Source organism: Xyrauchen texanus, chromosome 16 (genome assembly GCF_025860055.1).
Source record: "Xyrauchen texanus isolate HMW12.3.18 chromosome 16, RBS_HiC_50CHRs, whole genome shotgun sequence".
Classification (NCBI taxonomy): Eukaryota; Metazoa; Chordata; class Actinopteri; order Cypriniformes; family Catostomidae; genus Xyrauchen; species Xyrauchen texanus.
Window position 1 is genome coordinate 43,804,317 of NC_068291.1, and position 27,483 is coordinate 43,831,799.

At 38.8% G+C, this 27,483-nt stretch overlaps 1 protein-coding gene across 1 annotated transcript in view; it reads left to right on the top strand.

Annotated features, from left to right (window-relative positions):
- The window catches only part of plcb2 (phospholipase C, beta 2), a 52,881-nt gene extending 43,514 nt beyond the window's left edge, over positions 1-9,367 (top strand). The window contains exons 31-32 of the mRNA XM_052145421.1: positions 3,616-3,714; positions 7,305-9,367. Coding sequence (XP_052001381.1) covers positions 3,616-3,714; positions 7,305-7,475 — 270 coding nt within the window. The 3' untranslated portion in view covers positions 7,476-9,367. The remainder of the gene's footprint in view (positions 1-3,615; positions 3,715-7,304) is intronic.
- Positions 9,368-27,483: the final 18,116 nt, after the last annotated feature.

Below are 27,483 nucleotides of genomic sequence, written 5' to 3' on the forward strand. Positions count from 1 at the left end.
TATTTCATCATGTCATTTTCATTATTTAAGTCCATTTGAATCGGATTAAAATGGCATATCATTTTAGTTGACAAAAGTATTTAAGTAGACAATAATGTGCAAAATAACAACAACTAATCAAACTGTAACAGATAAAACTTGAATACAATTTATCACAAATTTTGAAAAATGCATCAAATACTTATTATTATTATTATTATTATTATTATTATTATTATTATTATTATTATTATTATTATTTCAACATGTATCAAACGTATTTAAGATGAATACAGTGTGTTTAAGGTGTAAGATTATACAACATAATAAAAACTCCTGAAAACCAAAAATAATGGCATATAATGACTATACTAAAGTATTAGTTGCTTTTTATCAGTTTTAGAAATTTAAATCAATTCTTTCTAGATTTACATTTATACATGTATATTCATTTATATATTATATACTGTGCATATATATATATATATATTTATATATATATATATATATATATATATATATATTTATTTATTAGGGCTGTCAGTTTAACATTAATTCAGTGCAATTATGTATATAAATAAATACTCGTTAAAAAAAATCAGATCCCACCTATATATATATATTTTAGGTCTGTCAATAGATACAATGTTTTAATTGAATAATTACGTGGTGTGCCGATTAATTAATCGAATATTTAAATATTTGCTGCAAAAGCTACTTAAATAACATGAATTTAATATATAATGATTAAGTAAGGAATAATTGACGACGGGCCGTTGAATTATTAGAAAAAGATATTAACTTTATATCTTTCAATTGCAACTTCATATCTCGCAATTTCGACTTTTATCTCTCATTCGATTGTAACTCGTTATTACGAGACACTATTTTTAATTCATTAAACGGAAATAGAAAAACTTTTCTGTGAAGTTTTTAGAAAGTAACTTAAAAGTAATTAGTAATGTGATTCCCTTTACATAAAGTAATGGGTAGCAGTAATCTGATTATAATTGTTAGACAAGCACTTCAAAGAGAGATTTGTAGTGGATTACTTTAAGGGAAATGGGCTTAATACTGTACATTTGTATACGAGTTCGTTTATATTATTGTGTTTTTTTGTAACGTTTCTTCCACTGTTTGGCGTTTTAACTCATCACATGGTGCTCCCAAAATAGTCTTGTTGATACTTGCTCAAAAAGTGAATGTTCTTCATGAAATGTTTACCTGTGAGATAGGTGTTGTGAGAGGACTTGACGAAGTAATGCGTTAAGGGTTGAGTCATGTCGTGACTCTGAGCCAGTTTGTCCAATTTCACGACAGATGTTTCTGATCCCATCAGCATTCAACAGCCCTGTAGTATAAATATATATATACAACATTAATATAACCATTTATAATTATTTATACTACAGGGCTGTTGAATGCTTGATTCTGATTGGTTGAGAACGTTCTAAGGTGTGCAATTATTTTCAGGGAAACGCACGGCTAAAGTAGTTCCAGGCAGGTCTTGACCGCATTACAGTTCCATATCACTTCGCGTAGTCAACTGTAATAACGGAAAATAGGATACAATTCATAACAAGAAGTGACAGCGACAAATCCACTTCAACTTCAAGAGGATTTGTCACCAGACACAGCAGCCCAATACGTCGTTGGATGATTTGAATTCTGTCAGCCCAGTGCGCTTGATCTGCCATTTTCGATGTCTGACTTCACCATCAATGGAAACGTGCAGTTTAATTTTAATAAATAAATTCATTCGAATTAACGAATGAATTATAACGTATGAATTAATAAATAAATTAAATAATATGACGCATCATGATTTTCTGTCTCATTATTGCAACCTCTGTCTCTCTAATAACTACACTAATAACTGCATTAGTCTGCTGTCAGTGGCTCAAACCTCCGTTACTAACTCTAAAATGACGTTTTGGAATTAGCAACGGAGGCATGGGATTAGATGCGTAAGAAATTAGTCCTACATACAAGAGCGTTTTAATGACAAAAACTTGACAAACGTCTAGAATCACATCATCTGAACAATGTTTCGAGGTGTGGTAACTGTAGTATAAACTCCGCTTCGCGTCGTGACCGCATTACCACCCCGGGTGTGCATTATTTTTCTAATAATTCAACGGCCCGTCGTCAATTATTCCTTACATATTAGGGCTGTCAATAGAAACAAAGTTTTAATTGAATAATTATGTGGTGTGCCAATTAATTAATCGAATTAATCGCAGTTAATTGCATATTTAAATATTTGCTGGAAAAGTCCCTAAAATAACATTAATTTAATATATAATGATGGAATAATTACAAATGGTTATATTTACATTATATATCTATATATTAATTCTGTCAATATATACAATGTTTTAATTTAATTAATTATTGGTGTGCCGAATAATTAATCGCAATTAATTGCATATTTAAATATATGCTGAAAAAGCCCCTTAAATAACATTAATATATAATAATAAAATAATTATAAATTGTTATATATATATAAATATATTTATATATATATAACATATATATATAAATATATATATATATATATATTTAGTCTGTCAATAGAAACAAGGTTTTAATTGAATTAATTACGTGGTGTGCTGATTAATTAATCGAATTAATCGCAATTAATTGCATATTTAAATATTTGCTGAAAAAGCCCCTTAAATAACATTAATTTAATATATAATGATGGAATAATTACAAATAGAATGTTTTGAATGCTAGAACGTGTCCGTGTTGTGCTGTTGGTAAGTGTGGTTTGTTCACTGTATAAACTGTGTGTTGCTCATACAGCTGGAGTTTCACTTACTGCCCCCTGGAGAAAACAGGTGGTACTACAAGCTTGAATTGCTCAGGAATATTCCTTATTATGGTCCGAGGACCTGTTTTTGTTTTTAACGAGTATTTTTTTATATAAATAAATGCACTGAATTAACATGTTAAATCGACAGCCCTAATATATATATATATAAAACTCTGCCATAGCTCTCAAATCTCATTCATATTTGACATATTCAAACCAAGCAAGAACCAGTGCCAACTGATCAAACTTGGCATGACGTGCCATATTTGAACGTGAATGAGATTTGAGAGTTATGGAGGGGGACATTTCAAATGGTTGCAAAGGTTTATTTTCTACTGGAGTGAATGAGTTTATTTGTGACACATGACAGATTCAGAAATGAAAGATTGAGTCTCTTCAGATGTTCGGGACTGTACAGAGTGTTGAGTCCATCTGCTCAACGTGATATGCAAACAATAGCTGCACGTGGATTGGAAGCATGCTCTATCTGACACACACACACACACACACACACACACACACACACACACACACACACACACTCTCACACTCACACACACACCCTCACACACACTCATGCACTTGAACTGAAGTGAAATGGATTTTTACACATCTTTAAATTTGACTGACTGTTGCATGTATATTCATGCACATTTGATACACCTGAGTGCATGTATGTGCACGTGACGTCAAGGCTAATGGTGTGTTAGTGTTCTAAGCATGTACAGTACATGATGTTCACAGGCAGATATGTGCATCTGAATGGGTGTGTATTTATGTATGTTGATAACAAATGTAATATCATGCTCTCTTAGCTTGCAGATTACAACAACCCTGACGGTACACCTCAGGAACAGAATTTGAAGAAGAGACAGGCCGCAACGCTCGCTAACATCAGAGACCTGATCAGTCAGGTAAATATAGTCTTCCACTGTATTATCAACCATGCCAATGAGGCATTTTTAATATTAACAGACCTCGTTTTTGTGGCGTTAAGTCCACGTCTGTTACCCCCTCCATAACTCTCAAATCTCATTCACGTTCAAATATGGCACGTCATGCCAAGTTTGATCAGTTGGCACTGGTTCTTGCTTGGTTTGAATATGTCAAATATGAATGCGATTTGAGAGCTATGGCAGAGTTTTATATATATATATATATATAAAATGTACACTAAAACAACAAATAAGGATTCAATAATCAGGCCTGTCACCATTATTACATAGCGGCCATTTGATCGAATCGTTACTATTTTTGATAACTGTGATTATTAGCCACTTTTCCACTATCGGGCCAAATGAGGGCATGATTCTGCGTGCCAGGGACAGTTACGTTTCCACTGTCACTTTCGGCGCTTCATCTCACCTCCTTGGGGCTTTTCCAGGACAAGCCAGGACTTGTCAGGATATCTATCCAGTGTACAACAGTACAAGTTTGGAGAAGAAAAAAAATACGGCACAGTACAATTCCGTTAAAATGCCCAATGGAGAAAGTGGTGCCCAAAGAATTTACTTTCCATGGTTTGGTGAACTTTCATAGAGGGTGTGCTGGGACATCGTCCTGCTGTTAATAGAGACCACTCGGGACACTTTCATAGAGGGTGTGCTGGGACATCGTCCTGCTGTTAATAGAGAGACCACTCGGGACACTTTCATAGAGGGTGTGCTGGGACATCGTCCTGCTGTTAATAGAGAGACCACTCGGGACACATTCATAGACGGTGTGATGGGACATCATCCCGCTGTTAATAGAGAGACCACTTGGGACACATTCATAGATGATGTGATGGGACATCATCCCGCTGTTAATAGAGAGACCACTCAGGACACTTTCATAGAAGGTGTGCTGGGACCTTGTCCCGCTATTAGTAGAGAGACCACTCGGGACACTTTCATAGACGGTGTGATGGGACATCATCCCGCTGTTAATAGAGAGACCACTCGGGACACTTTCAAAGATGGTGTGATGGGACATCGTCCCGCTGTTAGTAGAGAGACCACTCGGGACACTTTCATAGACGGTGTGATGGGACATCATCCCGCTGTTAATAGAGAGACCACTTGGGACACATTCATAGATGATGTGATGGGACATCATCCCGCTGTTAATAGAGAGACCACTCAGGACACTTTCATAGAAGGTGTGCTGGGACCTTGTCCCGCTATTAGTAGAGAGACCACTCGGGACACTTTCATAGACGGTGTGATGGGACATCATCCCGCTGTTAATAGAGAGACCACTCGGGACACTTTCAAAGATGGTGTGATGGGACATCGTCCCGCTGTTAGTAGAGAGACCACTCGGGACACTTTCATAGACGGTGTCCTGGGACATCGTCCCTCTGTTAGTAGAGAGACCACTCGGGACACTTTCATAGACGGTGTGTTGGGACATCGTCCCGCTGTTAGTAGAGAGACCACTCGGGACACTTTCATAGACGGTGTGCTGGAACATCGTCCTGCTGTTAGTACAGAGACCACTCGGGACACTTTCATAGATGGTGTGCTGGGACATCGTCCTGCTGTTAGTACAGAGACCACTCGGGACACTTTCATAGACGGTGAGTTGGGACATCGTCCAGCTGTTAGTAGAGAGACCACTCGGGACACTTTCATAGACGGTGTGCTGGAACATCGTCCTGCTGTTAGTACAGAGACCACTCGGGACACTTTCATAGACGGTGAGTTGGGACATCGTCCAGCTGTTAGTAGAGAGACCACTCGGGACACTTTCATAGACGGTGAGTTGGGACATCGTCCAGCTGTTAGTAGAGAGACCACTCGGGACACTTTCACAGATGGTGTAATGGGACATCATCCCGCTTTTAGTAGAGAAACCACTCGGGACACTTTCATAGACGGTGTGCTGGGACATCGTCCCGCTGTTAGTAGAGAGACCACTCGGGACACTTTCATAGAAGGTGTGCTGGGACCTCGTCCCGCTGTTAGTAGAGAGACCACTCGGGACACTTTCATAGATGGTGTGATGGGACATTGTCCCGCTGTTAGTACAGAGACAACTCGGGACACTTTCATAGATGGTGTGATGGGACATCGTCCCGCTGTTAGTACAGAGACAACTCGGGACACTTTCATAGATGGTGTGATGGGACATCGTCCCGCTGTTAGTACAGAGACAACTCGGGACACTTTCATAGATGGTGTGATGGGACATCGTCCCGCTGTTAGTAGAGAGACCACTCGGGACACTTTCATAGAAGGTGTGCTGGGACATCATTTCGCTGTTAGTAGAGAGACCACTTGGGACACTTTCATAGACTGTGTTGCGGTGACCTCATCCTGCTGTTAGTAGAGAGACCACTCGGGACACTTTCATAGATGGTGTGCTGGGACCTCGTCCCGCTCTTAGTGGAAAGACCACTTGGGACACCAAGGCAGTTGTGGTTGTTGAGTTATCACAAATTTATCAAGCTAGCCAGCTAATATTTACATGCTTTAGCTTCCCTTTTGTTTGTGAAATGGGCAAGGTGTCAGACGTTGGCATTAGGATGGCATATTATGGACAGATTTTAGGGAAACGCTGCATGGCTATTGGCCCAATGGTGGTAACGCATATCTATTTTGGTCTTGCGACTTGAGGTCCGAGGCTATTGGCCCCGGCTGGCCAGTTGATAGCCTGATAGTGGAAAAGCGGCTATTGAGTACTTTAAGTACCGCAAAAGGTTAGACAGTGATTTTGATAGTGAACGCAATAGGCGTCAGGTCTCAAAAACTATAGGACAGTAGGCGTTCCGTACAGGACGACGTCATTTTGGCCAAAATGACGGCTAATAAGGGACAGTTGGCAACCTTATGTGGAGATGTGGGTAAATGTATGGTATTTTTGTGTACATGTATTCATATTTACTTGCTAACTTAATAGAATAGCGTCTCGACTGCGTAAAGTTTTTCGAGTGTTTGTTTTTCCGCTGTCAAACATGAAGATAACCAATTGGATTATTTAATAAATTAAACAAAATTGCAAGCAACAGAAATAATGCGGAGAGCGGATTATTGCGATCGCAAAATCACAAAATACTGGAGGGACTGAATTTATATAGAAAAACAATTCAAAATCAGCATGGAAAGACAAAATAACTTCCTGTTTGAACGGCCCCTGATACCATCTGCCTCTTTGCTTACTGAAATGTACTGCCCCCAGTGGCCGAAGTTGGAAGTGTTTTTGAACATAAAGCAGATCTGAGATTCAGTTTCCAGGTGAAACGTCCACAAGGTGGTGCCAAATGCGAGTTAACAGAAATACATGTTTTATTAACCATACACCCTAACCCTAGGTGCAACATCAGAATCACACTCATCATTGTTTATGTGAACGTGATAACTCCCTGATGTGGGATGGTGCTTCTCAGTAATTTGGCAGTCTGGGGTCGATTTCAGGGTACATGAACATTCAGAAGAAATGAGTTGATGTCCAGTTTGATCATGTTGCAGTTATCAAGCTGACTGGTTCCTCAGTAACATCTCACTTTCACTTTGGTTGTCAGCTCAACAAAACCACTGTGTCAGAGCACGCTAAGAAGATGTGGTCTCTGCCCAGCGAGCTGTCGGAGTCTGTGAACTCCTGCGTCAAACCTCATTTCCCCGAACACGCGGACAAGGCCGGAGAAAAAAGCTCTGAACCCGCGGGACAGTACAGCCAAGTTTTTGTAGGATAAACTCCCTTTATATACTTGAGGAGATCAACATTAGTATAGCCTGATAGCTAACATGTTAACATGTTTATTTTTTACTTTATACTGTGTTCTTTTCTCTGGCATTCTTGTCGTAATACAGTTTAGTACTTTCATAAAAACAAGTGACATTAAGTGTGTAAATTGACCAAAGAAATATATGTATTGATCATCACACAGAAGTCTACAAGATCAATCCTACCTTAAGGCTGTATGTAATTTACATATGAAATTATGTTATTATTTAAAGGAATGTTACTTATTAAGAAATCATTTTGACTCGTCCCTCTTTTATATATCACGTTTACAGTGAGACACGTACGATGGAAGTCAATGGTGTCAATCCGTAAACGTTCAAACTTTCACTGTTTCAAAAGTATTGACACAAGACGTAAACAATGTGTGTATAACATGATTTTAGTGTGAGACAATAGCGTACTTTATCAGTTAAAGTTATATTCAGTGTTACAACTTCGTCAACAAAAGCGTGCGATCCCTGTATTGGATATAACTTTACACAGATATGATTAGTAAGGAATTTTATAACACTAAATTCATGTTAGCATGTTTACATTTTGTGGATATACTTTTGAAACCATGTGCATTCATTGGACCTTTAAAGTCCTTTAAAGGTGCTGTAAGCGATTTTTTTCATGTAAAGGTATGCAAAAAATTAAATGAGTGTCGTGAGATATCTCACTGGTCCCTGACATCTCTAGACTCTGTAAACAGCAAACAAAAATTAATCTGCGTGCCGTGGACAACGACCTGTCAATCATTTTGCTCGTTCTCATAGTCTTGTAGTTGCAGCTAATTATTGAGGCTTAATGCCATTTTAATGCCATGTTGTTCATAACATTGTCAGTTGAGGGCGCTGTTTTGCTGCCGTTGGGTTTGACAACCATTCTGCATGATGCCAGTCTTAATAAAGCTTGTTTGGTATCTTTGGAGTGCAGGATTTGGAAATAGGGGGGCGTGGCTAATTCAACCGCTGAGTCTCATGGAAGTAGAATGGCTAAAATCGCTAACAGCACCTTTAACTGCTTTCTATATATTTATATAAACGAGGTACGAGTCAAAATAATTATGTGTGCTAATCAGCACAATGCCACAAATGCTGTTGAGTGTGTATTGATCCAGGAATATACCTTTAAGGAATAACATTTTCTAATGGCGTACACCAAAAAAACTTCCTTTTCTGAGAAATGCACTTTGTAAAAACACTTTAAGAATATAGGTTTAAGGGGTAGGTGATTGTAATCAAAATGTAAGCGTTCAAAAACGACCACAGGGATTTTCATTAATCTCATATTGAATTAAAACAGGTGAGGTAAGATCTTTACTTGAGGGTTAAACTTCAAGAACAACGATTTTCAAGACTCGAGAAGGTGGGAGTTTGAGATTGAGCTGTGAAATTAGTACGTGTGTTTGAACCCTCAGCTCTCCACCGCTTCATTCTGATACTCGAACCCTCACAGAGACACAGACAGTGAGTCAATCCATCCATTACTGATCAACCCACACATCATCATCCTCTCAATCATTCAGATGTTTTGTTAAGCTTGTGTCTTATATAAATCAACAGAGGAATCAAATATACATATATGTATTTTTTACTTTATAGTACAATTTTGGGTAACAATAGTTTCTGCCAAAAGGTCACAATTACTGCCATACTTGTGTAAAAATGGGTTTTTAATTTTAGCCGCTATGATTCTGAATGCTTCAAAGCGTCTTAAACAGTTTGAAGGAGATTATATATTAATGTATCATTATTTTTACAGTAATAACACTACACTTCCTCTGCCTCTTGACTCATTTGTGATTAACTGCTTGTATTTTCCCTCATCTGTAAGTTGCTTTAATAAAAGTGTATGCTATATGAACAATGTCAGTTTATGATATTTTGGAGGATTCTCTGGTTATCATGGTGAATTTCTGGAAGAGGTTCAACCACATGCAGATCATGAGATATTGTAGATCAGACTGATTGGAGACCATTTAAAAAGGGTTCAACTTTACATATGTGGAAATATAAAAAATCTTAAAATGTTTCCCTTTTGCTCCCAATCTGGAACGGCCAATTCCCAATGCGCTCCGTGTCCACGTGGTGGCGTAGTGACTCACCTCAATCCGGGTGGTGGAGGATGAATCCCAGTTTCCTCCACGTCTGAGACGTCAATCTGTGCAATTTATCACGTGGCTTGTCAACGCACAACTCACCACACGCCCGAGAGCGAGAACCACATTATAGTGACCACGAGGAGGTTACCCCATGTGACTCTACCCTCCCTAGCAACCGAGCCAATTTGGTTGCTTTAGGAAACATCGCTGGAGCTAGCGAATTGGCGAACTCCAGGGGTGCCAGTGTCTTTACCACTGAGCTACCTTTAGTTATTCCAAAATACGTCAGAAAATTCTGTTTTTAGTACCATTAGACAAACTATAAAAATAAATAATAATAATTTGCATATGTTTTGTATGTATCATATTTGATGCATTAGGCTTTAATGGTTTTATCCTCCTGGGTAGGGTTGCACCAGCTGTGCATAAGCTACTTAAGTTGGGATGTAAAGTTCACACTAAGGGCTTAGTAACTACTAGTTAGTTTGTAACTAAGTCAGTGCGTAATTTGGTTGCACCACCTGTTCTTAAAGCAAGACTTAACTAGTAGGTCATAAGCTCTCCATAATGCGTAGTTGCAAAATATGAAGTTTACCTGTATTGAACCAAAGTGTTAAAATAAGTAGTGTGTAAATTGTGACTTAGTGCCCATTTATGCCACAACTAGGCTAAATTTAACTTACAGCTGGTGCAACCGGCCTCTGAGGCCCAGCAATTCATTCATGTGTAGGACATTTGCTATTGAAGTTTTTCTTAGCCCATACATGCTACAGGGGTAAATCTTGGGGTATTATCAGAGGAGTCTCTGGGCTTTTCAGAGATACCAAATGTTTGAGAGTTTGACTGTGACACCTTCCTGTCTGTAGCCTATAAATATGGATTAAAATGCATCACAGTTCACTTCAGCACATCAAATACAGTATGAATAAAATATTACATATATATAACAGTTTTTATCATATGTATTTTATGCATCAAACACTATATTTACATATTAAAAAGGGGAATTGTAAAACTTATGAACTGATGGTAAGATGACATCATAATAGCTTGTAATGTAAAATAATGAGATCTTTATAATGACAGAGCAGTCTGCATATATGAAAATACACAGAAATATTAGTTCACACTTTAAATATATATATTGTAAAATGTATATATCAGATAGTTTTGTGGTGTGCATGAATGTAATGTAATGGTGATTCAGATATAAACCTCAAAAGCCTGTTTTATCATATTTGATGACGTGGATTTCAAAGGGGCATTTTCAATAAAATAATATACAACATTTTAATCAAGCACAAGTTGCTTATATTCAGCAAATACTCATTTTAAAATACAAGTAACTTTATAATCATTACTGTAATTAAAATAAGCTGTCATTTATCACAATATAGGAGTCACGTTTCTTAAATAGAACGATATAAACATTGAAACCACGTTTTTCCTCACATAACCACTAGATGGTGCCATAAACGTGTGAAACTTACATCCCAATGTTTGTTTGTCTCGTCAGCTTGAACAGAGTGAAACGGGAGCCGTCAAACATTGTATCATCATTTGATACACACTGTGTTTTAGGGTTAAGATCTTCACTTGTAACGCATCAACAACCATTAAAATGCATCTTTATGAATTGCCTCTGTCAGTTTATTTCCATGTTTATTAGAGGTCAACCGATAGTGGATTTTGCCGGTAACGTTAACTAAGGTGGTGGAAAGGCCGACAACCAATTTATCAACCGATTGTTTTTTTTTTTTAAATCAATTTATAAAATGATAAATACATTTCTTAGTCTTTGCCTACTATGAAGGGCACAGGCATTGAGACTACTAATATTGTCCAACAAAAGAACAATAACATGGGATTTTTAACCATAAATGAGTCCAAAACACACTCTTATTTTGAAAAGACTTGGCTGCCTTACAATGCTATATATGTTTTTACCAAATGAAGCCTTTTATAAGCCTACTGTATATATTTCACCAGATGAAAAAAAAAAAAAACGATAACTTATAGTTCCAAAAAGAACTATAAGTTATATGTTTGAGTTCATCTTTCAATATGAACTCAAACATTTCTCTGCCAAGACCAAATGATCTGAGCTACAGGATGTGTTCTTCATGTTCATTTGAAAGCTTTAGAGTCTTGCTGGATGTCAACAATTGACTCAGTTGTGACTATTTATGCGTCCTGAAGCATTTTAACATCTGATAAACACCTAAGACAAACACACTTACGTGAAATACAACTAAGAGCTTTTAAAGAATGAAATCTCCTGAGCTATGAAAGAGCAAATCTGCAAAAATGTCATTTTCGTACTAAGTATTTTTGTCTTATTTCGTATTGAGTATTTTTGTCTTATTTTCTGTTAAAAATATCTAAACATCCTAGAAACAAGAACAAATCATTTGAGAAGCAGACTAATGTAAGAAATGGCTATTTGCCAAAGGGAAAACAAAATAAATGAATTTTTTTCTTGTTACCACATTGGCAAAAAATACTTATTTTTTATTATAAGCATAAATGTTATTAAATTATGTTAGAATACCCTGAAAACAAGTCAAACTATGTTATTTTGCTTTCAGTAGGAAAATTATTTTATTTGATTTACTTATTTTATGCTGTGAACCTGTGAAGTAATATCCCGGACGAGCCCCCACTTTATATTACCACCCATATTAAATACAGTCACTATGAATTTCCTTTCTGACTTATTCTTACTTATATTTAACTCTACTGCTTCCAAATGTGTATCAACTGTATTATGTACAGAGAAAATATGTTTGACCTGATTAATTCAGTGCTTGTCCAAATGACATTAGTGACTTGAAAGTTGATTTGGTTTCTCATAGTGTTTTATGGCGCTTTAGTGAACATTCTCTCTGACACACACTGAAATGTGTGATTGAAATGTCCCCACACACTCACACTGACAGTGAGATCTTGATTCAGTTGTGACTCAAATCTGATGGACATCTGATGAAGGATTCTCCTGCCTGCCGCACGGCGACGGACCTTATGACGATGCTCATGAAGAAACCTTTATCAGTCTAGTGCATGTGTGTGTATATTTGAGAATAAATATTGCAAAGAAAGAAACCATTAACCCCACTGGCAAAGTTTTTTGTTTTATCCTTAAACCTCACTAGATAAACTTAAATATAAATATATGCTAATGGCTGAGATCAATTTACTTATTATATGCATCCTCTCTCTCTCTCTCTCTCTCTCTCTCTCTCTCTCTCTCTCTCTCCATGTATATATATGTGTGTATATATATGTGTGTGTGTGTGTGTGTGTCATTGACAAATAAGGTAATAAGCTGATAAAAGTTAGAAATATAAAAAAATAAAAAAAAAAGTTTAAAACATGTCAAGTTCATGTTGTTTTTTTAAAAAAAAAATTGAAATATTTATAGTATTTTCTACAAAAAATGTCACGTGTTATATCCATCAAGTAAAAGGTATTAAAAGAGTTTCATTGCACCTTGAATATATGAAAGTGTGGGCAACTTAATAGTAATTAAAACATATGTTTCAAGGTGAAATATATATATATTTATATCTGTAAATATCATGAATTTTTAAGTCAAGAATATCAAGATGTTTTCTCATGGTTGCACCAAATGACCCGAACAAAATGTGCCTTTTCATAAAAATTATTGATATGAAATAAATTTTTTCCTCCACTTATTCCCTCCCCGATTTCGAACGCCCAATTCCCAATGCGCTGTAAGTCGTCGTGGTGGCGGCGTAGTGACTCGCCTCAATCCGGGTGGTGGAGGACTAATCTCAGTTGCCTCCACGTCTGAGACCATCAATCCGCGCATCTTATCACATGGCTTGTTGAGCGTGTTACCGTGGAAACGTAGCGCGTGTGGAGGCATCCACGCACAACTCGCCACACGCCCCACCGAGAGCGAGAACCACATTATAGTGACCACGAGGAGGTTACCCCATGTGACTCTACCCTCCCTAGCAACCGGGCCAATTTGGTTGCTAAGGAGACCTGGCTGGAGTCACTCAGCACACCCTGGATTCAAACTCACGACTCCAGGTGTGATAGTCAGTGTCTTTTCCCACTGAGCTACCCAGACACCTCAAAAGTTAATTTTTTAATATAAGAAATAACATAATTACTCTTAAATATTCTGTCAAAAATGTCATTTAGACTAGTAAAAAACATAATTATTGATATCTTTATCTGCATTTTCACTAGTGAAATTTCACATATCTGCCATTCACTTAAAACACAATTACATACTTCATAAATATCATATTTATTATTTACATTCTAGTTTCTAGTTTAAATGATAATTTCAAATATCAAAAACTGAATTACATGTAGTAAAATATGTAAACTTTTTATCTCTGTAATTTAGGCAATGTTACATTTCTTTTTGAATTTCAGATGAATTGAACGGTAATTAAAGTTATATTAAAAGGCTTATTAGTTACAATCACATTACAGATATCCGAAACAATCTGTGGTTATTACTGATGTCAAGAATTATCATTTTAACTAGTGAAAAATGAATTATAGATCTATGATTACATTTCAAAAGGCTTGTGATAATGTGTGTGTGTGTGTGTGTGTGTGTGTGTGTGTGTGTGGTGTGTGTTCACATGTAATCATGTATGTGTGTGTTTGAAAAGGTATAACCATGATGTGCTTAAATGTGTGATATCAGACGGTCTGTTGAGTTTGGGCTCAACACGTTAATATTCACAAACAAAGAGGGGTGAAGTGTGTCATGAACTAATTAACATGTCAATCTGAACAGTCTGCCCACCCACAACACACACACACACACACACACACACACACACACACTGATAAACACAGCGATATGATTGGTCGCACATCTCCCATCTGCCCGTGACTCATGTCTCTTCTCACATGGCACACAGACAGTTCTCAATGAGCAATCATCATCATTGTGTCATAATTCTGCATTTTCAGGATTTACTAAAGAATATCTTTCTGCCTTAAAGACTGAACAAGAAAGCTGTGATGCTTTCACAGGATTTTACTTCAGATTTGCTACTTATTATTAGATGAGTTCATGTTTTACTAGTTTGATGTTTTGTGCATTAATAAATTAAATATTAATGCCACTGGATTACTTTCAATGGAAGAAAACCAAAAACCTCATGAGCAAATCTAATACGGTATATAAAAGTGTTTCTTCTGCTTCGGGCACTTTCACGTCCCAGGGGTGGACTTTTGCTAAATCGAACAGCTTTGAATGTTTTGAACACTGACTTATTTATTTAAGGTACGTTTCAAATGTCTTTTATGTTTACGTTTTATTAAAAAATGAAAATCCCGTTATAAAAACACAATTATTACATGTTTAAAAATACGATCGTCTAAACAAAGAGTGAAATAAACTAAACGTTTTAATATTTACTGTGTGAACGTGTGTTGAGTGACTCCAGTCGGGTCTCCTTAGCAACCAAATTGGGCCGGTTGCTAGGGAGGGTAGAGTCACATGGGGTAACCTCCTCGTGGTCGCTATAATGTGGTTCTCGCTCTCGGTGGGGCGTGTGGTGAGTTGTGCGTGGATGCTGCGTGAAGCCTCCACATGCGATACGTCTCTATGGTAACGCGCTCGACAAGTCACGTGATAAGATGCGCGGATTGACGGTCTCAGACGCAGAGGCAACTGAGATTCGTCCTCCGCCACCCGGATTGAGGCGAGTCACTAAAACACCACGAGGACTTAGAATTCCCAATTGCGGAAAATCCAAAAAAAGAGGCAAAATGGATGTTCCAGTGAGGCACTCACAATGGAAGTCAATGGGGCCCATTTTTGGAGGGTTTAAAGGCTGAAATGTGAAGTTCATAATTTTATAAAAGCACTTACATTAACTCTTCTGTTAAAACTAGTGTATTACTTGAGCTTTAAAGTTGTTTAAATCACAGTTTTTACGGTTGTTGTGGGGTCGTAGCCAGGGTTGTAGGGTTTATGGTCATGGCGAAGAAGTTGTAAATTTGGATATTCACAGAGAAAAGAGGTCCCACAAGTTTTCAGTAGGACTTAAGTCAGGTGAGGAAGGGGGCAAAGTCATTATTCCACAAAAAGAACATCACACCTACGGTCAAGCATGGTGGTGGTGGTCGTGTGATGGTGGATCACGTGTTCAGCCGGCCGAGAGCTCGCTAGTCGTAGCTGTCCGGTGTGTGTGTGTGTGTGTGTGTGTATATATATAGATATATGAAAACTGAATTTTGTGTTTACTCCAGTTGCCTTTGTTTTATATCTCCTTTGAAGATCTAAAACAATTTAGTCTGAAAAAGATATCACGAGGGGTCAAATACTTTTTCACAGCACTGTTCTCTCCTATTGAGTCAAACCCCTGCCCAGTTTCATCAATGCTACATTAACGCTACAAAAAGTATTCATGTAGTCCCAACTCAAACGGATTAAGTCAGCTTCCTCTCGACTCATTTGGGTGTGAACAATTAGGTCGCTAGGGGGCTAGCGTGTTGCTATACGGTTGCTAAGGATTTCTGGGTGGTTGCCGGGATGTTCACACTAACTGGCTCAAGTCGAAAGCGGCCAACACTAAAGTTCCTCTGACATTATGGGGTCTAGATTTGGTTCAGGTCCCTTCTTCAACGTAAGTCTGTTTGAGAGTTGTATCATCCGCCAGGCAAAACTTACTCTGCTCTATTATTAAGTACTATTTCTTAAAAAGTAACTTAATTTTTGTTGTTGTTGTTGTTTAGATTCCAACGCTATAGACTACAGAATATGTACAAATACTACATCTAGGCTACTTGTGTAATCCACCATTAGAGTTGAGCAAAAATGGAAAACAAGTGCAATGTGTTCTCCTCCACTTCACCGTTAATGGGATTCTAATATGTGATGCAAGGCAGCGTTGAGTCACCAGGCGCTGTTTCCCTGGTAAACACATGCGATCTGTTGCTCCAGAAGTCAAACCACCTGCGCAGATTCTCTTGCAAGCAACCTCCCTTCCTGCACCGCAGGCCTCCGCGGCATCATTACGGCATCTCCTGCGACTAATGCAGGGTTTCTGCCAGCCGGGTTTGCCTCTTCCATTAGAGCTGCCCTCTCTGCCACCCCTGTGCCATCTGCTCCACGTGGTGTCTGCTGATGCTCCTATATTATCTGCAATTTCACTCCATTTCTGATGCACAAATAACATTAAATACTAAAATTGCTTCTATGCAATTTCCAGAGAGATGCAGCCAAACATGCTCTATAAGCTTGTTGGTGGTGGGTTTTGTCGAAGGGTCAAATTGCAGACATCTGACTGGACTTATCAAAAGCCCTTTTGACATTTGATCATGTGCAGGATAAGAATTATAAATATCGACTACAACTCAGTTTTCACTAAGTTTGGATGGGCCTGCCACAATCGTCAAAATACTTTGTGACCAATACAAAATCAGTATCGTTTGAAAGATTAGAAACTGTAATTTCCAATGCATATAGACATTATGACCAAAACTGAACAAGTGCTTTGAAATTTGCAGATAAATCAGAAGTGTTTTGTTTTTATATAAAAAAAATTGCACATATTATTGCAATCAATAAAAACATCAAACTGATCAAATATGTGTCATATGTCGTTGGAAAGCTCTCAAAGAGTAAAATACAACCAGCCTATTTGTTTTACTCACATACAAAAATATAGAGAGTAACAGCTAAATATATGTCTTTAACAATTATGCTGGTGTTGCTTATATGCCCTTATAACTTCGTAAAAAAATACATGGAGCATAAACCATTACTTAGAGGAGGTAATTATCTTTCAATCAAGTCCACACACAAGATAATCAGATGTATAGATCATTAGATAATCCACATGAAGCACAATGTTACATATGACCACCAGGAGATGGCGCCAAATACATGTTTACAGACTCAATGATGACTCAAATGACACAGAATGAAACTCATTCTGTGAAATCTCATGACTAAAATCATGTCTGCATGCTATGCAAACCTTTAGTGATTGTTGTGTTTGCATGTGTAATTAGTTCTTATGTACAATTATTATGTTTGATTTGTTTGGAGATGTTTTTGGAATATGATCAATTATATTTGTAATGGTATAACTTTTGATTTGTCGTATTGATAAAAAAATTATTCTCGGTAACAGTTGGCATGATTGGGAACAAAACAAAACATTTTTTGGGAGTTTCTGTATTTACTTCATGAGATATTTAATGTAAAATAAAATTGGCTTTTTTTGGAGTCTCAGAATGTATCATAATCTATAAAATGATAAAATTTTAAAAGTTTTCTTTACATTGATACACTTGACTCTCCTTGTTTTGTTCCTTCAAAAACACAATTGCAATCTCAAATGACAGATATGAAATCCCATATTCAGCTCAGTCCATATACCAGCAATGTTGTCATGGTGAATTTGCTCCATGTTGGATGTTGTTCTCGGTGGATGTATTTTTGGACCCTCGCTGAGTCCAGATGCGGTGGTTATTTCACCAGAGAGCCACTCAAGAGCTTTGGATGCAAAAGCAAGTGACTTTTTATAGCTCAAGCAGTCACTTTCACAGTCTGCCAGAATCTTGAACAGAGAACTCAAAGCGTTTCCAAATAAAATAGCTTTTATATTTTTTCTCGACCCTGTAATTGCACACACCTTCAGCTTCAACTTCTTCGGAGGATTGAGTGTTATTCACCTACATTTTCTGGGTCCATTACAAGTTAAGCTCTATCGACAGCATTTGTGGCATAATGTTGATTACCACACTTGTATTGTTTACAGGCGGCAAGAGCAGTTGGTAGAGCGGGTCGGCCACTAATCGCAGGGTTGGCGGTTTGATTCCCGGCCCATGTGACTCCACATGCCAAAGTGTCCTTGGGAAAGACACTGAACCCCAAGTTGCTCCCAATGGAGGCTAGCACCTTGCATGGCAGCTCTGGCGCCATTGGTGTATGAATGTGTGTGTGAATGTATAAATAAGTCATCGTTTAAAGTGCTTTGAATACCGCTAAGGTTAAAAAGGCTCTATATATATATATATATATATATATATATGCAGACCATTTACCATTGTTAGCAATGAACAAGAAACATGTTTATTTTTATGTAAGAAATGTAACAACGCTAAAGCTGTGCATTTGGGGGGAGGGGGGGATTTATGCTATTTAGATCTGATTTAAATGTTTTTAATTATACCATTACACAATTTGCAAATATGAAAAATAATGCTAATTTCACTACAGTAATAACCTACACTTATATAAGTTGAAACATGAAGACAATATCAGAGTGTGTCGTATACTGGGGGAAGATTGCAACCATTACATGACTTGAAAATCATGTCATGACAAAAATAACCAGTAGATGGCTGTAGAGATCCACTAATTATTTCCTGGTTGTAAAAAATTGATATATGCATATATATATATATATATATATATATATATATATATATATATATTGTGTGTGTGCTCTGAAGTGCGGAATTATTGATTTTATTGATAAATTCCAAAATGAAAAAAAAATAGCTCCGTGTTATAGTCTTGCCCATTCATTTCCTATGGTTGGTCAAATTTGACCGCGAACAAGACAAGTGATTCTTTTTTGGTCACATGGCCTAATCTCATCAAATCCACTCCAATGTTTGTGTGTGTGTTCAGATGGTGCATATAGAAAAAGTCACCAAATTTTGAGCCATTCAGATGAAGTATGCCATTTGTATTAAAAAAGCAAATTGATTTCGGTCAAAAATGACCGATCGGTGCATAAGGGTTAAAAATAAAATGTCAAACTCTGGGTTACAGTGAGGCACTTATTATGGAATTGAATGGGGTCAATCAGTAAATGTTAAAATACTGTTTCAAAAGTATAGCAACAAGACGTAAACAAATGTGTATGATTTTAATGCGATAAAACCGCTTACTAACATTTTCTGTGTAAAGTCACATTTTTGCTGTGTAACATTGTAACAACGTAAACCATTAAACAACCCTAAAATGATGATTAAAACAACTTAACAGAAGAGTAAATGTAAGTGCTTTTATATAATTATAAGCTTCACATTTCTGCCTTCAAACCCTCCAAAAATTGGCCCCATTGACTTCCATTGTAAGTGCCTGATTGGGTCTTTTTACAGATAAAAATCATTGTGTGTCGTGGTGAGTTTAATAGGACACTACTATAGAACAAACTAGAATTTGGTCATTTTCTGAAGACAAAAATAATATTATGGTCTCTTAATATAGCTCTTAATAAGGTCCCTCCTTCAATTTAAGTCTATAAAATGATCGATAGCATCTTTTTGTACAGGCAAAATCTAGCTAAGATTAATGAGACGTAGCATGCATCTAATGGATTGGATGACATTTAGATGCCCAACAATTCCAAAAATGAATGAGACCAGACCTCAAACGACTATAATATCCAGACAATTACTGAGAAAGCACTCCGCGTCTCTGTCATTGTTTGTTGTATGTTGATTCATTCTCCGGATTACCCAGAATTCCCCCTCTTGTTAATAGCTCAATAAGATCCTGTTATTACTTTGTTCTTTTGAACGCACCTGTTGATGTTTGGCTGCGTGCGGGAGCCCTCGTCCCTTAGGAGTTAATTTTAGTTGCATCACTCAACCTGCATTTTCCTTAAAAACAATTTGGCGTGCCCTCTGGGCTTCCAGAGCAAAACAAGGCAGCGTAAGTGCGCTCTGTGGCTTTACGTCCAATTATAGTTCATTTTTGCATCTATAAACAGATGAGTGTTACATGAGTTCAAACACAGGAAGAGCTGACAGGCAAACCTGAAGCTCGAAAATGTTCTATGGCGATGTGACTCGTTCAGTGGGTCGCTAGTGACCGCTGAGCTTTTGATTCAGTGCTGGGGTTTCTCTGATGTGGACAGTCTATATTAGGCAGGCCTATTCAACTGGGCCAAATTCGGCCCGTTTTAAATTTTCAGTGGCCCGCGTGAGGTTAGTTGTCTAGGGGGCTGTTAACGAGCGTTTTGTGTCTGTTTTCAATTGTTTTCTATGCAAACTTGCGCTAAACAGACGTCGCGCCCCGTCTTGATGTTTATACAGTGTCTTTCTGTAATGGACCATGTGGCAGGGCGGAGGGCAGGGCCGGGTCGTGATCCTACACACCCGGTCCCGTATTAGGCTAATTATGCCTCCGTAAACGATCTCTCTCTCCCGCACGATCCTCTGCAGTCAACCTTTATCCCTCACGGCCTAATACGGGACCGGGTGTGTAGGATCACGACCCGGCCCCACCCTCCGTCCTGCCACAGACCAATTTTGGAAGCACCTTTAACAATTTTTGTCTCAAGATACATGTATTTTTTTTCCGGAGAATTTCCTGCTAGTTGGAAATATTTCTAATTATAAAAATATATATATAATAATAATTAAAGCTATAAAACACAGATGTTTTATTTATATAGTAAACAAATATTATAGGCCTGCTATAACAATATCTGTAGATGCTTTTCGATAACAAAATATCCTGGCTTGGCCCGTATGCCCTGAAGATTTTTTTTGAGCTGTGGCTCAGTTGGTATAGCGGGTCGGCGGTTCGATTCCTGGCCCACATGACTCCACATACCGAAGTGTCCTTGGGCAAGACACTGAACCCCAAGTTTAATAATTAATTTGACCAATTGTCACACATTATACATACATTTATGCATATACATGGTGAAATTATTTATTTTTCACATATCCCAGCTAAGCTGGGGTCAGAGTGCAGGGTCAGCCATGATACGGCGCCCCTGGAGCAGATAGGTTCAAGGGCCTTGCTCAAGGGCCCAACAGTGGTGTCTTGGTGGTGTTGGGGCTTGAACCCACGACCTTCTGATCAGTAACCCAGAGCCTTAACCGCTGAGCCACCACTGCCCCTAAGTTGCTCCCAATGGCAGGCTAGCACCTTCCATGGCATCTCTGCCATCATGTGTGTGTGAATGGGTGAATGAGTCGCAGTGTAAAGCGCTTTGAATACCGTTAAGTTTAAAAAGGCGCTATATAAGTGCAGACCATTTACTATACATTAATTCTATTTTCACTTTTATTCATTAAAACATGGTTTTTTTAAACAGCCAACTGAGCTGCCTTGCTGTCTAGGTGTAACGGGAGCCAGCTGTTAGATAGCTGTGCAGTGTGTAAACCTCACTCTCCTGACCTCAAGAGGTGCTCTAGCGACCACTTGTTAGAACACCCGCCTCCCACGCCAGAGACCTAGGTTCGAGTCCCGTACGGAGCGGGTAGAACAAGTGCATCACATTGGTGCCATGACCCGGATGGGAGTGAGCTTTAGGGGGGTGAGTGTAATGGGAGCCAGCTGGTAGATAGCTGTGCAGTGCGTAAACCTCACTCTCCTGACCTCAAGAGGTACACTAGCGACTGATGCTAGAGGCTGTAGCCTTTAGCCTCCTTGTTAGAACACCCGCCTCCCACGCCGGAGACCTAGGTTGAGAACATGATTTGCTACTTGCTATTGCTAGTCAGAAGTAGGACACATCCACAATATTATATATTTTTTAACTATTCGGAAGTATACGGTAATTGTTTTTAGTTTCCTAATGTCATTGTTTCCCAAAGTGAATGGGAAAGGAGGGCGTTTTTGAAATGCTCCATTTTTTGGTGACAGAAAACGGCACTTAGGAGACGTGAATGAGGCAAAATGAATGCGTTTTCAAATGAAAATGTATTTTTGTGGATGTGGTCATGGGTGGTAATTGGAGGGACATTCTTATGCTAGAAAGAATTTGATTGGACAAAATAAGCGAGTGCAGGATTAGTCATCGATATATTGTTGAAGAGTTTTAACCTGCTAAAATTACTTTTAAGCGCATACTAGCATATAGATGACCTCAATGCTAACAGACACAAAACAATGCCTATGTAGGCAGCTCACTAGGTTTCAGAACCAAGCCATAATTTATAGTTTCAGTTATGATACTGAAACAAAGAACTATGGCTATCTTCGGATTGGTATCGTTGGGAATATATGTTTCAAACGGTTTCATAACTGTCAGTAAAATGTATTATCATTATCCCATGCTGTGTGTATGTATGTGTACAGTATGTTATTTGAGACATACATGATAGATTGAGGTTGGGCAACGTGCTAAAGCTAGCAGCGACACATTGTGTGCATTTGAAACATCACTTCCGTCAGCCGAAGAACAGCGAATGCCATTGTTTAGTCAAAATCTGTTAGTGCTCCTTTTAATACAATACTACTCTTTTAAAATGTGTACACTAGATGGCCGTGTTCATAGTGTAAGTACACATTGTATTGTGTGTCACTTGGGTCACAGCCTGTGTTTTCAAGGCTTATTCTTAAATTCTGAAGCGTCTCTTGTATTGCACCAATAAACCACATACGTAGATCCATCAGGGCCATTACAGGCCCATTTCAGACCGATCTGGAGATGAGAGACATGCATCTGTTATCCAATCGTGTCACTGAGAAGCACCGCAAAACAGTCTGAAACTGCCGGTCTGAGACTGAGGGGACGAACTCCAGCCTCTGATTCAGAGCAAAACCAACCGCCACTCCGCACGAGAATTACAATGACATGATATTAATTAGAGGGCACTTGGACATCTCCGAGACGTGTGCTATTATCTGGGTTGCATACTGGTTAAACTGGTCTTTCCGGCACAGTAGCTGCCCGGAGACGTTCCTAAGATGGTCTCTAGTCTCGTGCACACATCTGCCATTGACCGATTATATAATAAACAGCTGAGACGTTCCACAGTACAATGAATACGTCTCACGAGTCTCCGAGCTGAAGAGGAAAGCAGATATTCATGATGACACACCCTGTCAATCATTCTAGCTGTGGGAGTAAGTAATTGAAGGGTTCAGAAGGGAAAGAGGCTCTTTCAAGGCCAATAACATCTTCTGCTGTCTGCTCGACTGATTGTTCTTTAACTTGGCAGCTTCTCCCCCTAATTCAGCTTGATCGTCCTCCTACAGGGACAATAGTTACATCACTGAATCAACTCAAGTTTATATTGCAAGTTCAGATAGTTGAGGATAGTTGTTGATATTTAGGATAATAAAAAAAATTATATCACTTTTGGCTAATTTGTCACATTGCATATTTAAGGTCAAGTTAAGGGCTTTGATCTGGTATAAACAACACATTTTGGGAAATTTAGTGATTACCAGTTTTAGCATAGAGTAAATAATCATACTGGGAAATAACTATGTACAGTACATACAGAATGATTTTAACGTGACTTGTTGCAAGTATCACAGCAGTGTCCTGGTGAAATGAACACTAGGGGCGCTAGTTTTCCAAGATAACATCTAAGGGGCCGTTTACACGACAACGTTTTGAACTAAAAACGGAAAACATTTTATGTGTTTTGGCTGTTCGTTTACACGACAATGGTGTTTTGGGGCCTGAAAACACAAACTTTTCAAAACGGGTTTCAAATTGCACGTTACAAACACGAGAATTTGTGAAAACGATGACGTCATGCGCATGCGTATTACGTGTTCAGTCTATAGGCATGTGCGCGAGTACTTCAAAAGGACGCGTGAGACATTCAAAACTGCAGAGCTGTGTTTGTGCTGCTCAAGATTTAGAGTTTATTGACGCTTCTCCAGCAAAGTGATTGTAGTAATAAAGGAACCTCATCGTCCGTCCAGACAAACTTGCCCGCGTATGCGCGTAGTGTTTCTTTACAAAGTGACATCGCCAACTACTGGCCTGGCATGCATAATAGAGCGTTTTTAGTCATTTTCGCGGATCCGTGTGAATGGGGATCGTTTTGACAATGTCTATGCGCGAAACTTTTCAAAAAGGCGAAACGTTTTTAGTACAACATTGTCATGTAAACGTACCCTAAAACTCCTTTAATACAGCATACATTTACTTTAGGAGCTATACTGCTGAAGAAAAATGTGTTATCTGAGAATGTTGAATACAATATTTAATAGTAAAATATATGAAAAATATATGATATTTAGACTTGCTATCAGAGAATATAATCTTGTATATGTGTATAGATTTTTCTTTACTGCACTGGCAGAAAAGTGAAAGTGGAAGAAGTGAAAAAATTCACTTATATTCATGATGTATTCTCTAAAGCAAGTCTTAATACCATATGTGTTGCTTCTCAAGTAAATGCATCTTCTTTTAAGGATTTTTTAGACATTTCTAAATGGAAATTAAACTTAATACAAATTCTAGTTCTTTCGAGGCACAAGCTGAATAGTCGGTTAAGAGCTAACGATTCATCGTTGCAATAATCGCCCGAATAATTGGTTAAGAGCTAACTATTATTCGTTGCAATAATCGGCCGAATAGTCGGTTAAGAGCTAACGATTAATCGTGCAATAATCGCCTGAATAGTCGGTTAAGGGTAACGATTAATCGTTGCAATAATCGCCCGAATAATTGGTTAAGAGCTAACGATTCATCGTTGCAATAGTCGCCCAAATAATTGGTTAAGAGCTAACGGTTAATCGTGCAATAATCGCCCGAATAGTCGGTTAAGAGCTAACGGTTAATCATGCAATAATCGCCCGAATAGTCGGTTAAGAGCTAACGATTAATCGTTGCAATAATCGCCCGAATAGTCGGTTAAGAGCTAACGATTAATCGTTGTAATAATCGCCCGAATAGTCGGTTAAGAGCTAACGAGTAATCGTTGCAATAATTGCCTGAATAGTTGGATAAGAGCTAACGATTCATCGTTGCAATAATCGCCCGACTAGTTGAAAGCTTAAATGCTTAAGCTTAAATGCAACCAATGTGATGATAAACTGACAAAATATCATTTGTAAAATTAATATTTCAGAATTGAACTGAGAAGGTTAGAGCAGAAATGAGCAGAAATATGTATTTTATATTTAAGGTAAATGGACATTGTAACCAAAATATATACCTATCTGAATCCATATAGAATCAAATCAGAATCTAATCTAAAACTTAATTTTGGACCCTGTGTAAATATCAGTGTAACAGTTCAAGGATGGGCAAGGAGGAGGCGGGAACAGGCTGAACAGTCAATGTAAAGTTTAATGATATAAATGAACTTAAAACATAAAGGCACAAAGACACACACAACGTGACCGCGTGCATCTCTCTCTCTCTTGAGCTGGTGCCTCCGTCTCGTCTTTATCTCCCTCCCGGCTGATTAGCCCGATTCAGGGCCGGCCGTGTGTCCTCACGGCCCGGCCCCACCCCGCCCTCGTCATACTCTTCCATCGTCCAACTCAGGTCGAGGAAACCCTCAGCATGACGCACTCCTCTCCTTCCTGGAGTGACAGAGAGAGAGAGAGGAGAGAGAAAAACTTGCTCGCTAGTTCTCGTACATGCAGTCCTCAACCGCTCCTCTGCCCTCTGGCAAACAGCAGCAAGCCCTCCGACCCCTGGCGGATGGACCCGCTCCTCCCCTTCTCGGTGTAAGGCAGCGACTGCTCCGTCCCCAGGCAGATGGCCGTGGCTGCTCCCCTGGCGGATGGCAGAGGCAAGGACTCCACGACAGCGCATCCCTCCTGGGTTTCGGCCCCAGTGTAACTGGTAAAGGACAGGCAAGGAGGAGGCGGGAACCAGCTGAACAGTCAACATACAGGCGCCTCTGACTCCCCTTTATCTCGCTCTCACACTGATCAGCTGATTCAGCACTGGCAGTGCACCATCATGGCATGGCAATTCCTTCCTACTCGTCACAATCAGTTAGCAAGTTAAGACTTTCTAAATCTACCCAAAAGAGCAGAAATGTCTCTGGATAGACTGAACAACTGTGTACTCTTCTCATTTCAGTCGTAAAGACAATGGCTACCACCCCTGGAGTTCGCTAGTTCGAATCCCAGGGCGTGCTGAATGACTCCAGCCAGGTCTCTTAAGCAACCAAATTGGCCCAGTTGTTAGGCAGGGTAGAGTCACATGGGGCAACTTCCTCACGGTCGCTATAATATGGTTCTCGCTGTCAATGGGGTGAGTTGTGCGTGGATGCCGAGGTTGATGGTGTGAAGCCTCCACATGCGCTATGTCTCCGTGGCAACACGCTCAACAAGCCACATGATAAGATGCACGGATTGACGGTCTCAGACGCGGAGGCAACTGAGATTCTTCCTGCGCCACCCGGATTGAGGCGAGTCACTACACCACCACGAGGATTTGGAGCGCATTGGGAATTGGGTGAAAAAGGGGAAAAAAAGATTGAACGTCTTGAGTGGGTTTGGGAGGTTTGATCATTCGCCGGGCAAAAAACATAATTCCCATTCAATAGAAACATTAATTGCAAATAAATGACTGTATCTTAAACTTAGAATGTCTAAACTCCAGTTGAACTGAAGTTACTATCTGTTGGGATTTTCATAATAGGTTGAGCTTAGGAAATGCCAGTCCTCATCTCGTTGACCTGCCCTCTCACGACTTTGACACTTCCTGTGCGTACACACACAGGCAAGGAACTGTGACAATAGCCCAGCTGCCCTCTCACATTCGAAATGACAAAGTGTGAAACGTCCACTGAAGCCAAGCTGTTGTGTGTCCTTGTATCAAACCGAAGGACATTACTGACACACAGAGTGTGAACGTGATCGAGTCTGTCAGCTGCTTACACAAAATCGTACCCTTTTAAATCGTACCCTAGGCACTGCATTAAATATGAGCTTTATAATAGTATAAACAGTTTCTGAAGTACATATGCTGTTACAAACACCTCCCAGATTTGCAGTGAATAATGTTTTGAATAATGACTGATGAAGGAGGTAATGGGGTCTCTCTCAATAAGCCAAATGCTCTGAAGGTACACAAACACATTAGTTGCACTGTATTTTCCTTCTGAGAGCCACATGCACAACTGCATTATGAGGACATTACTATAATATAGCGACACTAGTGTAACTTCCTCAAGC